The sequence below is a fragment of the Periplaneta americana genome, chromosome 1 (genome assembly GCF_040183065.1).
Source record: "Periplaneta americana isolate PAMFEO1 chromosome 1, P.americana_PAMFEO1_priV1, whole genome shotgun sequence".
In the NCBI taxonomy this organism is placed as follows: domain Eukaryota; kingdom Metazoa; phylum Arthropoda; class Insecta; order Blattodea; family Blattidae; genus Periplaneta; species Periplaneta americana.
The window spans coordinates 53,508,355-53,523,196 of NC_091117.1; the positions used below are offsets into that span (position 1 = coordinate 53,508,355).

The window sequence follows — 14,842 nt, forward strand, 5'->3', positions numbered from 1 at the left end:
TTAATGGAGAAATTAAAGAACGATGGTAGGGAAAATTAGAGTACCTCTCAAAAACATGTTCCAATTTGAATTCTTCTCCATCACAAATTCCTCACATATTTGTTAGGATCTGAATATAGGCCCCGCACAAGAAAAGCTGACATACTAGCTATTCAATGCAGTCAACAGTGTGCCATCATAACAGAGCATTGTTATATTAATGCCAAATAATTATAATCTTTACTAACTTCACTTACAATTCACATTACACCAAAGCCTTAAACTTTTGTTGTAGTGCATTATGTAAGAGATATATGCAATATTCTGAAGTTAATGAATTGCAAAATGTAGTCATAGCTTTAATTTCAATCTCGTATTTACAAAAACACGTGAATGTACCATCACTGTTATGTGATTATTGTACAGTAGTGGCAAAAAAAACCAGACCGACACTGGTAGCTGATTTCAGAGCCTTGTTCACTCCAGAGCACGATAGACTGGTAACTAAGACTTTCGTGGTTCGAATTCTGCCTGGGAAGGAAACTTTTTTTTGTTCCTTATGCAAATTTATTCCCAATACTTTTCGATTTTACTACTTAATTAACTTATTATTCCCAGAACACGAATTTTACCACCAATTGAAAAGTATTGGGAATAAATTTGAATAAGGAACAAAAAAAGTTTCCTTCCCAGGCAGGATTCGAACCACGAAAGTCTTAGTTACCAGTCCATCATGCTCTGGAGTGAACAAGGCTCTGAAATCAGCTACAAGGGTCGGTCCGGTTTTTTTTTTTTTTTGCCACTACTGTACATGGTAGGATCTTAGCTTATGATGGTACATTTTTTTTTGTAAAAAAAATCCTAGTCTCATTAAATCAGACAATAATTTATTAGAATAATTGACATTTAAACTATTATATGGAATGGACGAAAACTGTAGAAAATGACACAGTTACCATGTCCACGAAATGAAGTTATGTATCTGGATACCTGAGTTCCTGAGCTACATGTTTTAAAGATTTTCGATGAGCCTGGACAACTATTTCATGTAAGTTATCTTCAGTGAGAATGCAAGTTCTATCAGGTTTTCTTTTATTTAAAACGGAGCCTGTTTCTTCAAACTAAAGGTATGTATCTTGAAACCCTTATTTCCTGAGCTATATGTTTTAAAGTTTGTCATTGAGATTATTCAAGCCTGGGCACTTATTTCATGTAATTTATCTTCCATGAGAATGCAAGTCCTATCACATTTTCTTTCATTCATAATGGAACCTGTTTCTTCAAACTAAAGTTGTTTATCTTGATACCCTTATTTCCTGAGCTATATGTTTTAAAGATTTTCCATGAAATTGTTCAAGCCTGGACATCTACTTCATGTAATTTATCTTCAGTGAGAATGCAAGTACCATCAGATTTTTTTTTATTCAGAACGGGTTCTGTTTTTCAAACTTTTCCACAAATCTAAGGATTGTAGTTCTATTAGGAATGTTTTCATCTGGGAGTGTTCACGTTGAAACAAATGATAATACTTCATCCAAATCTCATCCTCAACCTGCTCATGATACAACCTGCTTCTACAAATGAGGCACTGGGGACCAAGTATTGGCGGTATAACCATAACAACAGAAATAGAGGAAATGCTATTATACTAATTGATGCTGGCCTGTCACAGCATTAAAAAATGACCCAAAAGTGGCAATTGGAGGAATGGTTGATGGATTCAAAACACTCTTCCACCAGGTTTGATGGACCCATTGTCCGACAGGTGCAGTCCTCCACTCATATGGGGATGTTTTGAGTGACTGGGTGATGTAAGCATCACAAAAAGAAAAACTGGAGCCCATTTGAAAAACAGTTACATCCATGCTTAAAATGAGAACTCCTTTAGACATACCATCTTCAAACCTGTAATGTCGTACCTGCTGGATCCATTGTAGAAAAATATTGGAGAGCAGGAGTGCTAATGGCTTCACTGCCAAGGGTCGAGCATTAGACAACAACAAATTTACTATATGGAATCGATAAATTCCAGAATGCCCGAATGCAGTAACACTATCAGATTCCCAAGCAGCAATCCTTACAACATCAGCAGCTACATCAATAAAATCCTCCAAAATCAAGAATACACCAAAATGTTGTCACAACTTGCAAGAATGGATAAAAGAGTAATCATACAATGGACACCTGCTCATTGCAAAATACTAGGAAATGAGGCAGCAGATGCACTATCCAAAAAAGATAGCACATAAGCCCACAGAAAAACTACAGTTTAATTCCGTCAAAAGATTCATAAAACTCCAATACAAATAAAAACACACAAAGACCTCCAAAGAAAAGAAATGGAAAGAGATATGCCACAACACCAACATAATGTCGGCTGCACCCAGGAAATTAGCAATAGTAGCCATCAAAATAATTACAGGCCATGACTGCATGGCAAAACACCTACACCAAATAGAAATCCTCCCATCACCTATACGTCCATTGTGCGGGCTAAATGAAGAGATGGATTGGAAGTACCTGCCAGATGTCCAACCCTCCAGAAAGAAACAATTATTTATGTAAAGCATTGGAGTGCAAGACGACGAATGGCTTCATCACCAAGTGTCCAGCATAGTGGTGAAGGAATAGTTCCATTTCTTAGTATAATGTATAAAGTAAACAATGTTTTAAACGAAACAAGTTGGATTAATTTTACTCTTGAAATCGGATCAATGCAAATGGAACTATTTAATCTTACAGTCAATAGGCCTATTTTGTGATATCACACTTTGTTTGCTTGTACAGTGTCATAATTGGTGACTCAGATATTGACAACAACTTTAAGAATTGTTGTTGTTGTTTTCTAATGCCAGGCATTTGACAATAAAGTCATTTGACCTCTTGCATTCCAATATTTTTCAAAGATATTGTCACAGTCAGCCACGAATGTCAAGAATTTCCATGAAACATTAATTCTTTACAGAACTATTAACTAACATTAAGTATGTACTCTTACACACATAATGACGTAATCTCAAACACAGCATTTTGAATTTTGTACCTTGTGTTATTTGAAAAAAGGGTAAACAAATCCTAGTAGTACTTATTCAATATAAGTGAATGTCAGCCAAAATAACAACAAATAGTCTCTATAGCAAGTTGTAAGTAAGAGTATAAGTAATATTAGTAATAAACTTTGACTTGTAGTTAGTACCGTAATATTCTATAAGAACATTAGCATATTACTGATGAAACTATGACAACATGCAAACTCACAGATCTTCTCCTTCCTCCCCCTTTTAGTCCGTCTCCTGGTGAATCAAGTGTGGCCGGAGATTCGTTGGAACACTGCCCACCAAGAGGAGTCAAGGAAGGTGACAGGATGGCACCACATTTTGGCGTGCTGCCACTGACAGATCCACCACTAGCAGCTGTGCTTGCACCGGTCCAATGTGACCGGTCTGTCACCACATAGTTGACTTCCTTTACCAGAAATAATTCAACTATCTGAAACAAAAATTATTTATCCTCATATATAGATATCCTAATGACAAAAATTATTTATCCTCATATATAAATATCCTAATGACATGTATCAAAGATAATTTGTTATACACTGGTTATCACGAACGGACAAAGTATGTGAACTACATAAAAAATTGACAATAAAGAATGCGAAAAGAACTATTCATACAAAAAAATACTGTCCACAATTTAAGCATATACCGTCTTTTTTATCAGAGAATGTGTCATAATCACTGCCACTAAAGAACTAACACAGTTCAATTTCATAGGAGGAATATTCTTTATTTCACGAATATTCTTTAATTAACAACGAAACAACATTTTTCTTATTCTACTAAAGTCATCAGAGTAGCTCAGGCGGTAACACGTTTGCCTGCTTATCTGGAGTTGCACTCGGGTGTGGGTTCAATTCCCACTTGCGCTGATTACTTGCTTGGGTTTTTTCAGAGGTTTTCCTCAACTCTATGGCAAATGTCAGGTAATCTATGGCAAATCCTCGACCTCATATCACCAAATATCGTCTCACTATCATCAATTCCATCGACGCTAAATAATTCCATAGTTGATACAGTGTTGTTAAATAACCAAGTAAAAAAAAATTCTACTAAGCATATAAAAAAAATATTCCTAAGCAATTGTTTTGAAAAAATACACCATTTTTTTGATAAGCTATTTAAAAATGGAATGTTGCACAAACTGAACATTAGTAATAATTGCAAATTGAACATATCTATAAATTATTATCTATTATAAAATATTATCCATTATGTTTTATTCTATTACAATTAAATATGTATTTAATACAAACATCTTTATAATTTAAAAAAAAGGTGGAATTTTGAACGCCTTTTAATATTCAGGAACAAATCTATAATTTTACATAAGGGGAAAAAAATTCTCAAATGGATTTTAAAAACTATCAAAGCGTTCATTTTATTAAAAAATATACCTCTAGGGAGCATATAAGCCTCTTCAGCACATACTATTAACACAACACATTTAGATTTTTCTTAATCAATTACTATAAATTCTTCAAAATTCGTGTCTATATCGAATTTGTTTCTTTTCAAATTCAAAATTGAATTTCAGTGAAATAAAGAAAAGAATTGTTCATGTAGTTGTTGACCAATGACAGGAAAAACCGTTAATAGAAATAGGAAACATAATGCAACAAAATCAAACACTAAATCTGAACTTAATATACACCGGCAGTATCAAAATAAGTTCATTCATATCTTCTATAATGACACTGTACGAACATTACATGATTATTGTACAATTTCCCATAATACATGTAACGTGATGAGATAAGGCTGAATTAAGTGGAAACAAGGTTGACTTCACGATACTATTCCAAAGCTTACAGATTTGCTTTCGTTATTTCCTGACTCCCAATAGATTGCAAAAGTTAGGTTAATTTTCCTTGTCCATTCCTTTAAATAAATTAAAGAATTTATTTAATCGAATCTGCCCCGTGTTATTTATTTATACAAGTTGGAAACTACTTAAAATCAAACATATATTATTGAGAACACAAAACAATACAATGCATATTTCACACTTTACCACATTCATTGTTATCATGGATGCAATGTTATGTTCAATGAAACATCATAATACCAGACAAGAACTGATTATTAAAATGCATTCCTTTCACAACGTAATATTATAATAGTAACAATGAGTATTCGGGATAATTTGCTATTTACCTTATTCTTACAAAATAATTGCCATAATCACAGTACAGTATTGGACAGACCAGTAGTTACAAGAGAATCTCACTCTCTCTTACTAACAAAATAATGATGAATAATTTCTGATCCATAACATGTGGGTGCTAGCAGACAAATGGTTGGATAAAGAGTTTTCATGGTGAATGAGTCCCGGCAAGTGGAAATTCTAATGGGAAAGACTGTACTGGGGTAAGTTCTGTAGAGATGCTCTCATTCCTCAAGCCATCATCCTACCATTTCTCTGCATTTCCTCATTATCGTCATATTGGTAATACAAAATATCTGTGCAGAAAACTAAAGGAATTCCTATATGACAAAGGTGGGTCCTGAATTAAGCGTCAATGGCTAATAGACTAATCTGAACTGGATATTAAATTCCTTCAATTAAATAATCACGTTTTTCTAGGATTTCTTAGACACTTAATAAAATAAGTAATACACCAATTCAGCTTCATGCTTCATATAAAATTACACTAATTTACCAATATGAATTACAATTGACAGTATATAACTTACCATTCACGATATATCCCTTAAGCTACCGAAACAGAAAAAGTTTTTTGTTCCAAGACACAGCATATCTAGTTTCAAAAAAAAAAACACTTCTATGTAGACTTAAATTTTGCTACATGACAGACCAACTACGTACAAATTAAAATATAGACTAATATTTACTTATAATTTAAGAAAACTAATTCATAACGTCATTAGAATAGAAACCAGGAAAAGGTTAAATCAAATACACATTCAAACCCCAACATCTGTTCTGAGTAATCAAATAACCAACACAATGCTTTCAACATACAACAAAACGAAACAATAAGTTACTGTACCACACGTTTCTAAACATACACCTGATATAACTCACTCACCCAAAGTATAATGATTCATTGTTCTCTATGTGGCCATGGTAGGAGACATTCAACTTTTTCTAAAATAAATGGAGAGAAATATGTCACAATCATTACTTCTAATGAAACGAGATGGGTAATAGGCTATCCCAGATGTCTTTGACAAAATAATTAGTACGACACCCAAACGTTAATAGGAACATTATAAGCGAACCTCTCTTGAAGTTCCAAGAAGCGAAAACATGCATTAATGTACTCAGAATCTTACAGTGTCTGACAACACTATGAACTAACATTTTTTACTACTTTCACCATTCAAACACACAAATTCTAGTTCTAAAATACACCAGACACCCAGATGAAGCTTAGAAAAGTATATTTTGTTTTAATATAGGTCATGAATGTGCAGTATTAAGGCCATATAGATAATGAGAGCGGTGGGACAACCTCAATACAAAGGCTTCAAAATTAGACAGACTTCACTTGAAATAGTTCAATTTGTAGACTTTATCAAACCAGTATAAGGTCACGAGTATACTGCACTAACTTTAAAGGTTTGTCCCCAATCTTTAAAACTGTCCTTACATAACACAGATGGACTAAATTGTGAAAAGGGTGTCATTTGGAATAGTTATCTCCATAATAGTTTGTAAACAACAGTATGTAGGTCTTAGACCCGCCTCCCGAGTACATACGCTATTGTAGGTTCTGCCAACTTAAACTTGTTCCAGACAACTGAAGTTATCTTAAAGAGCAAACACAATGAAATTTCTACTAATTAGCAATGCGCCTGGTACTTTAGTCGCCACTAAACAAATTTAAAGCCATTAATAAATTAACTTTGCCAAAGCTGTCACACAAAATGGCTTTATTCTCTTCCGTTACAAGCGCTTTACAAAAGAGGGCAGGATAATCGCTTGAAATAAAAATGGCGGTGGCTTAGGAAAGCCGCCTGTTCGTATCGGTTGCTACTCCCCACCTCCGAAAACATCAATCAATGCGCGACGTTCTGTTCTGCGACGTCGACGCACAAAGAATTTTTAATAATGCACAAAATAACTATAAATCAATGCATGCATAAAAAAGTGTAAAATGAGAAGGTATTCCAAAAATGATCACATATGCTGTACACAGGCACATTGCATGTGTGGGTTTCGTGATGATTTTTAGCGTAATAAAATGAATACTGAAATTGAATGTTAAGTTTTATGACACTTTAAACAGACTATATATTTCTGCTGACATATTACGTTACTCCAAAGCCAACTATTTCTGCTGACATATTACGTTACTCCAAAGCCAATGATTCATGATGAATTACCCAAACTCCAACAATAAACAGACATAGTGATTTGCAAAGCTAACTCATACAGAAACCAAGCACAACATACTCTACCCGACAGACATTCACAAAGGCGTAACTTTACAATTATTTCACAACTTCAGGGAGAACCTTTTCTATTACTTTAATATAAATACATACCAGTATGAACATTTTATCTCAATACCTTAATTTATAAGTACACCTTTATATAATTGGTAAAAGTCGTGTTAATGTTCGAATTACGTGTAACAAAACTTTAAATTTAATTATCTCAAAAAATAAATTTTCTACATTTTCAATGACAAGTAATCATTTTATTTTTCAGTGGTTAAAGCTAGAGTGATGAAACTTGGCATACTTATTCATTAATATCTCTGTTGTGAACTGGAGCATTTGATTGGCTGTATTCAGCATAGTTTTAATGCTAGAGAATTATACGTAAAGCGTTATTTTTTTATTAATGTTTGAATACTGAAGAAGTTATATTTTTTTTACAAACGAACAAATTTGAGTAGGGCATTACTAATGTTCCACTGCACAATATGCAGTGTTACCTTTAAGAAAAAATTAGAGTTAAAAAATACATATATTAAAAAAACACAATTTCCATTAAGATAAATTAAAACAAAAAACAAAATAAGTTTAATTTTTTAAAAAGCATTTCTGAGAAAAGATTGAAATTTACAGTGTGTGGTTATATTGATATGCATATTCAGTCAAAATTTCACCTCTCTAGCTCAAAAATTGTGAATTCTACATATTTCAGTAGCGCATCACCTTAATTGGAGTGAGAACTGAAGTAAAATTAGTGATAGTGTGGCTTCTTTTGTTAAAAAATTCACTTTATCATCTGGGATGGATGAGTGTCCTGGGATCCATGTTACAGTCTATACAAAACTAGAAAGGTATTGACAGTTCAGCAGCTTCAAAGTGTCACCATGGCAACAGCTCAAACTAGCCAATCAGAGACCATGCCAACAGGCGATGTTGCCGACTGTTTCGCAGCGAACACATGGTAGCCAGTTGCTTTGCTGGAAGTGTTGAATCTTCGTTACTGTGTTCTGTCGTGGCTATTGTTTTCGTAGATATTTTGTTGTTGATGAAAGTAGAATACGTTTAAATTTAATTGTGAGTGCATTTGTAACGCGATTTATAGTGTCCATGTGTTTCACGGCTGCAGTTAGCAGCACAAAACGAACCATGGGCTCAAAGGGAGAAAGCAGTGCTACAAGGGACAGCAAGAGGTCTAGAAGTAACGAAAAAGGTGCTCCTCTTACAAGTCAGGCGAGAGAAATGGTTTGTAATGTGTGGGAGAAAGAAAAGACAATGGCGTGCCTCTTATTCCTGTACACAACAGGTGGTAAATAGTACTGCAGAGGCTCTCAAAATAGGAAAGAACATCATCGTTAAAATAGGAAAGGAGAAATTTAAATTGAATGAGCAAGAGGATGGACCTTCCCGACTTGAAACCCTGGGAAAGAAAAGAAAAGCAGTGACAAATTTAGATACCTTTCAGGAGGATGCAATCCGGCAGCATGTATATTTATATTACCGATAGAAGAAGCATCCTACTTTAAAAAAGCTGCAAACTTCGCTTCAAGATGCGAAACTTTTTTACGGCAGTGTTTCTTCTGCACATTGTCTTAAAAGAATTTAGGTTTCAAGTATGAAAAAAATCAATGGTTGTAAGGTATTAATGGAGACAACTTATCGCTTACATACACGTAACATATTCACATTCATTCATATGTTTATAATAATAATAATAATTATTATTATTATTATTATTAATATCAAAACCTTTCTAGTTTTGTATAGACTGTAGTGTAGCTTATTGTTTTGAGAAAAAAGTTTGGACAAAAGGAATCCATAACTGATTTCCAACCACCTTATTTTTGGTAAGTAGGTATGAGACCTAGTTGAGTACTGTACTTTAGCAGTCAGAAAAAATTGTAATTCAACAAGCACTTTATTATTTCCCATAATTAAGTAGAGACCCTTCCTATGCAGACCAGTCCCACTTGAGCCTCTAACAAAATACATTCATGGGTGGCAAGTGGTCATATGCCGACACAGAGACAACTTCATTCACACTTTGCTATACAGACCAATATTCCACTCCACCCTCTACTACTATTTATCATCATATATGGGGATGCAACATGACCCCTAAAAACTAATCTGCATAAGAATGCTCTGTATATATCGGTAATGCATACTTATTTTTTTACAGTGTGCAGAGATGACATTAGGCCTACTTAAGACCTTTGGCAGACTACTCTCTCGTAATAAAACAAATTAATCAATACACGAAGAATTAAACATTTCAAATTATGTTGTTGTTGTTGACCAATGCTAAGGATCTTGGATTTCTTCCATTCTCCTGCAAGCATCCCAATAATATCTGGTGAGCTGCGATGGTAAATCAGCATCTATTTTCTTTATTGCTGGACACTGTAGCAAATGTTCTTTATCCATGATAGAGTTCTGATTTCTACAGAAGGTGCACTGTGGATGCTGGTAGATATTAATTCGATGTAGATGAGAGGTGAGACAATTACGTCTGGTGGTTAAATGAAATATAGCGACAGCCTTTTTTCATGGTAAATCTAGGATGTTATTACTGTCTAGCAGAATGTTCCAAGGTTTGCTTTCACTTTTCTTCAGGAATTTCTGTTTACAAAAAGACTGGACTATGTGTTTGATCCTGACTTTTGAGGTATGAAAGGAGATTGTATTATTTTGAGTTTGTCTTATGTTTGTTCTTTTTTTGGCCAGAAAGTCAGCTTTCTCATTACCTACTATTTCACAGTGTGAGGGTATCCATTCAAAATCTACCTAGGCTATTTACAAAGCCTACTAGGTAGGATAGACAAATACAGAATATTGTTATCTACATGAGCACTCCTGCAGAATTGAAGCAGAATAGCCGAAAGGCGAAAACTAAGGAGAGTTCGGTCCGGTGCTGCAGATGAAGTGCCAGCATAGCTCAGTGGTAGAGCACTCAGTATGTAGAATTGACCCCCAGTGACAGAGCGAATTTTTATCCGCTAATAATAAATAATAACCATAACAGAGAATTATATAGGTTTAAAAAATAATAATATCATCATATAGCTAGATTACCTATGCTAGATAAAATGTACTGCCAAAAATAGTTAAACTCATCTCCAAGTTTCAAATTGTTTATATCTTCGGCTAACAATATTCGAACAACTTGTTTTTATAAGCATTAGATTAGCCTACCTTTTTAGAGGTATATTGAGACAATAAAATGACAATAATAATAGTAATAATTAATTCATTCAAAGTTTTCTATCCAAGGGCAAGTCTACCATTACAAACTCAGCATTCTCCAGTCTTTCCTATTTTCTTCCTTCCAATAGTAGTAGTATTGTTATAATAATAATAATAATAATAATATCCTTGGAATTAGATAGCCTATTTATAATCATGCGGTTTAGTCTTTAAAGGAAAGGTAATATTACTAAAATTTTCTTATTCTCCAACGTGAAATCTATATTCTGACATACCATGCAATTGCTATGACATTATTGTGGTAGGTCTAATATCTTCCAAGTTACCAGTGTTCAGGTTGATACAAAATTCTTTGGTATCAATTGGAGTAGTAGTATCTTCAACATTCCTGGTCCCTTTACTAGTAATATTAATAACCACGAAAATAAAACGACTGCGTTAAATTAAAATTGTAGTTGCCACTGATCTCCCTTACGTGAATGGATGACATCAACAAATACGATTTACGAATGAAAGACAAATCGAGTATCGTACCTAAACACAAAGGACACGAAACAGATCTATGATTCACTCGTTAAAATTGTCATGCTACAACTCATTCACTCAATAGGCCTATGTCTCTGTTACAGATGTCACAGTAGCCTATGTTGTAGAAAAGTAATTAATACTGAAGCTTAACAGTGATTAAAATTAGCTTGAGAGTTTCAAAATGTGAGACCGAAATGCATAAAACAGGCAATAAGAAGACTGAACAAACTTGGGCTTAGAAGAAAACCAATGAACTAGAAATAGTAGGTAGTACAGAAATCCCGTAGTAATGTAACGAAAATGTGAACAGAGCAGAGAGTGTGACCGGAATGCAGAAATGTGACAGTTCACAATAACGAAGATGTATGTTAATTAACAATATCATAAATCATAGGCCTACACCATTATTTGCTCTTACACTAGTTACGAATTGAAAAAACAAGTTCACATGCAGTGTAAGACTTAAGATTTAAAGACTTTGACTTTTTAGCCCTGTACAACGTTTTAATTATTCCAATGTTAAATACCGTAACTCAAAATCTTCATGTCGGGTCCATATCTAGATGGATGGGACCCTTGCTGAGCACTGATAATGGAGTGTCATTGGAATAATACGTTGTAGCAATTCCAGAGCGAAAACCTCAATATATCTACATAAATATAGTGATGAGGGAAAGAGCAAAGATTTTATAAAATTCTTAAAATAGCTATCCGAAAGTGCGATTACACACCAAAAATACCGACACAGGGGATGTTAGGGCCTATTAAAACATCCGGCTATGCTCTATGTCGTTATTGAGGCTAAGAGGCCTACTGCTTCTTATTAATAAATCATATCATTTCTTTGTATTGGTAATTAGCAAGGGACAGCCGTTCTTTTACAAGGTATGTGACGCGGTTAGTGGGTTAGCTGAAGGGATATCTAAGTGACGTGAGGCCGAGGAATATGTGAAAGGATTTCAATGATTTAAGATCCTCGGCCTCACGTCACTTAGATACCCCTCATCTAACTCACTAACCTTGTCATATGCTCTTATAAAAGACTGACGGTCCCTTGCTAATTACCATGAAATGTATTATTTCCATATTTTATACGGTCAAAATACCCTAAAGTTTATACAATGATAAATGTCGTTAGGGCCTACATGTACAAAGTACTTATAAGATAGAAATTACAAGAAATCATTATAAATTATGCTTACAGCTCCTAATGATTTCAGTCTCTGTTCAAGATTGTTGGCAGCAACGTGGTTTTTTAAATCCAGATAAAACTTCTTATTCTGCAAAGGCTTTGTGGATTTTCGATGTTGACTTCGACCTGAAAGTGCACATACCGGTACATTTAATCAAGTAACATTGCAGTTAACAGCCCAATTGTAATGTAACATTCTTAGCTTCTACAGAAAACATCACTGGTAAGCTTGCACTTATTAATAAATAGCATTATAAGAAAATACAGAACTGATAAGAAAATTAACATAAGCTAATATACCTTCTTTTTCCTTCTGCCTCTCTTTTTTAGAAGAAGATAACATTCCTTCATTTAAACACACACTTTCAAGGCGAAAAAATAACCCACTGATTTACACAAAGCGGTTCGGAGTAGTTTACATAATGGATACGTGGATGAACGCATTTTGTGTCTCACAGACTGTATTTAAAAATATCACACTTACTAATAGAAACGTTACACTGGCATTCCTACTTCCATTACACAGCCTACAGTGACCCACCAACGACCAGGTCAATTGCAGTGGCAATTTATCTTTATCGTAAGACAAATCGTGTAACTAAACTACTAAAAATACTTTAAAATAACCACTTTATCTCACACTTGTTTTACATAGCTTAAGAATGTTAACAAAACCATGAAATGTTCGTGAAATAACACATACAAAATATACATTTGTCCGCCACGCTCCTTCCATAACAACCCACCGTGGCACGATCTAGCGGCACACTTGTGTGTATGTGTACATATATACTGTATATATATAATACACAACACAATCAGAATGATATTGATTTCAAGCGGAATAGCCTCACTCTGCAGCTATTAAATGAACCATTCTGTGTTAGAATTGTACTTAACCGCTGTATATGAACTCATGAAAATAGATTTCGTAACACCTTTATGTTTATCACTACGTACTGAGCACCATTGCAGTCTTGTAATTTACCGCCAAAAATTTAAATAAAATGATCCAAATAATTTACTGAACATCGCTTTGCGCAATTCCAATCGTAATCATTGAACTTATCTGGAGTGGAGGAATGAGGCGGAAAATATAAATGACTGTTGTTGACAAATAAGTTATCAAACGAGAACTCAAAACGAATACAAAAATATGGGTATGCCTATAAACTTTATAAACGATTAGGACTTTCCCCAATATACGAAATCGATAGTATGTATCATGTTTAAAATAATATATAAACTAACACCGTGTCCGGGAAACGCATAGTGAAAAAAGATAAAATCATCTCTCAGAAACTACTGCATTTATTTTATTGATGTTTAAGCTTACACGTTTAGTAAGAGAAACAGAAAGTTTTGTTGGATGCACTCGCAGCGAACTATATGCAAGCGCATGCCCTTGACCAAGGGAGAAAAAAAATGTTTCTCCCGTGTCGCAATTGTTGAAATTGATGCTATGAGGCTTATTTTCATTGCAATTTGATCTTCATCTACGGATGTGGAACGTACAGGAGAAGGTCCACTGCAGTCCATTCGATCACACGAATGCAATGTCGTTTTCAAAAGGAACAGGGCAGTACCATGGATTATAGTACACTCCCGACACGCAATAGCATCCTGTACCCAAGCTGTTGTAACAATGCACTTACAGTTGATGAGTTGGCAACGCTGACCAAGAAAAATTTGAATAACGCTGCACACAAGCCTTCTGAACCAATCAGAACGTAGCATTTTCAATCAGCTGCACTGCTACTGCTATGCGATGCGCTCCTGTGTTGTCGGTTTGCTACATTCTGCGTTCATAACACGTGCGTAATTTGTGTGCTACTATTCTATAATTGTTTTTTTTTAATGGGACATGACAGTTCAGCGGCCGAACTTGGAACTACAGCGCTATGTTGCCAATATTGACTACCACGCTGACAGCTGATGGGATTGACGTTAGATGTCTGACTTTAAAACATTCATTGACAATTTACGATAAGGTAAAAAAAAAAAAAAAAAAAACGATACAAAAATCGACAGAGAATGAGAAACGAAACGTATCAATGTTAGCATTGTGTGTACAATAAATATCGCCAAGAGAGCTATTGAGTACTCACCACGTGGGACCTGTAACTTTGGCAACTCAATCGTTGTTACCATAGCAACAGGCCTATCACACCATGTGACATTCAGTTGTTTTTCCGATCGCAGCGCTAATGTCATATCTCATCTTTAAAAAAAAAAAAGCAGGTATAAATAATTTCTAGCGCTTCTGTGAAATGTTGCAAAAAGACGTTCGGCGATCGTTAATTCACAAGCTCACAGAAATCCATTTGTGTGGTGGCAAGATTGCCGGACTTGTTCCCACTAGACTTCATTTTTGTGGAGATTTTTTCAAGGATCGAGTTTTGTTCGTTTTAGAAAATAAAGTCTTTTTTTCTCCCAATTCAACATGTTATACATGTACTATGGAATGCAA

The 14,842-nt window shown here is 34.6% G+C and overlaps 1 protein-coding gene across 3 annotated transcripts in view; it reads right to left on the bottom strand.

Moving 5' to 3' along the window:
• Positions 1-13,270, bottom strand: part of LOC138695727 (protein chiffon-like) — a 56,056-nt gene extending 42,786 nt beyond the window's left edge. For 2 of the 3 annotated variants that reach the window (XM_069819872.1, XM_069819862.1), the window contains exons 1-3: positions 12,673-13,270; positions 12,383-12,498; positions 3,238-3,468 (exon numbers count right to left, since the gene is read on the bottom strand). In XM_069819872.1, the coding sequence (XP_069675973.1) occupies positions 3,238-3,468; positions 12,383-12,498; positions 12,673-12,715 (390 nt within the window). In that variant the 5' untranslated portion in view covers positions 12,716-13,270. Of the gene's footprint in view, positions 1-3,237; positions 3,469-6,091; positions 6,151-6,765; positions 6,956-12,382; positions 12,499-12,672 lie in introns of those variants that run through there. The other variant, XM_069819880.1, reaches the window with a different exon arrangement.
• Positions 13,271-14,842: the final 1,572 nt, after the last annotated feature.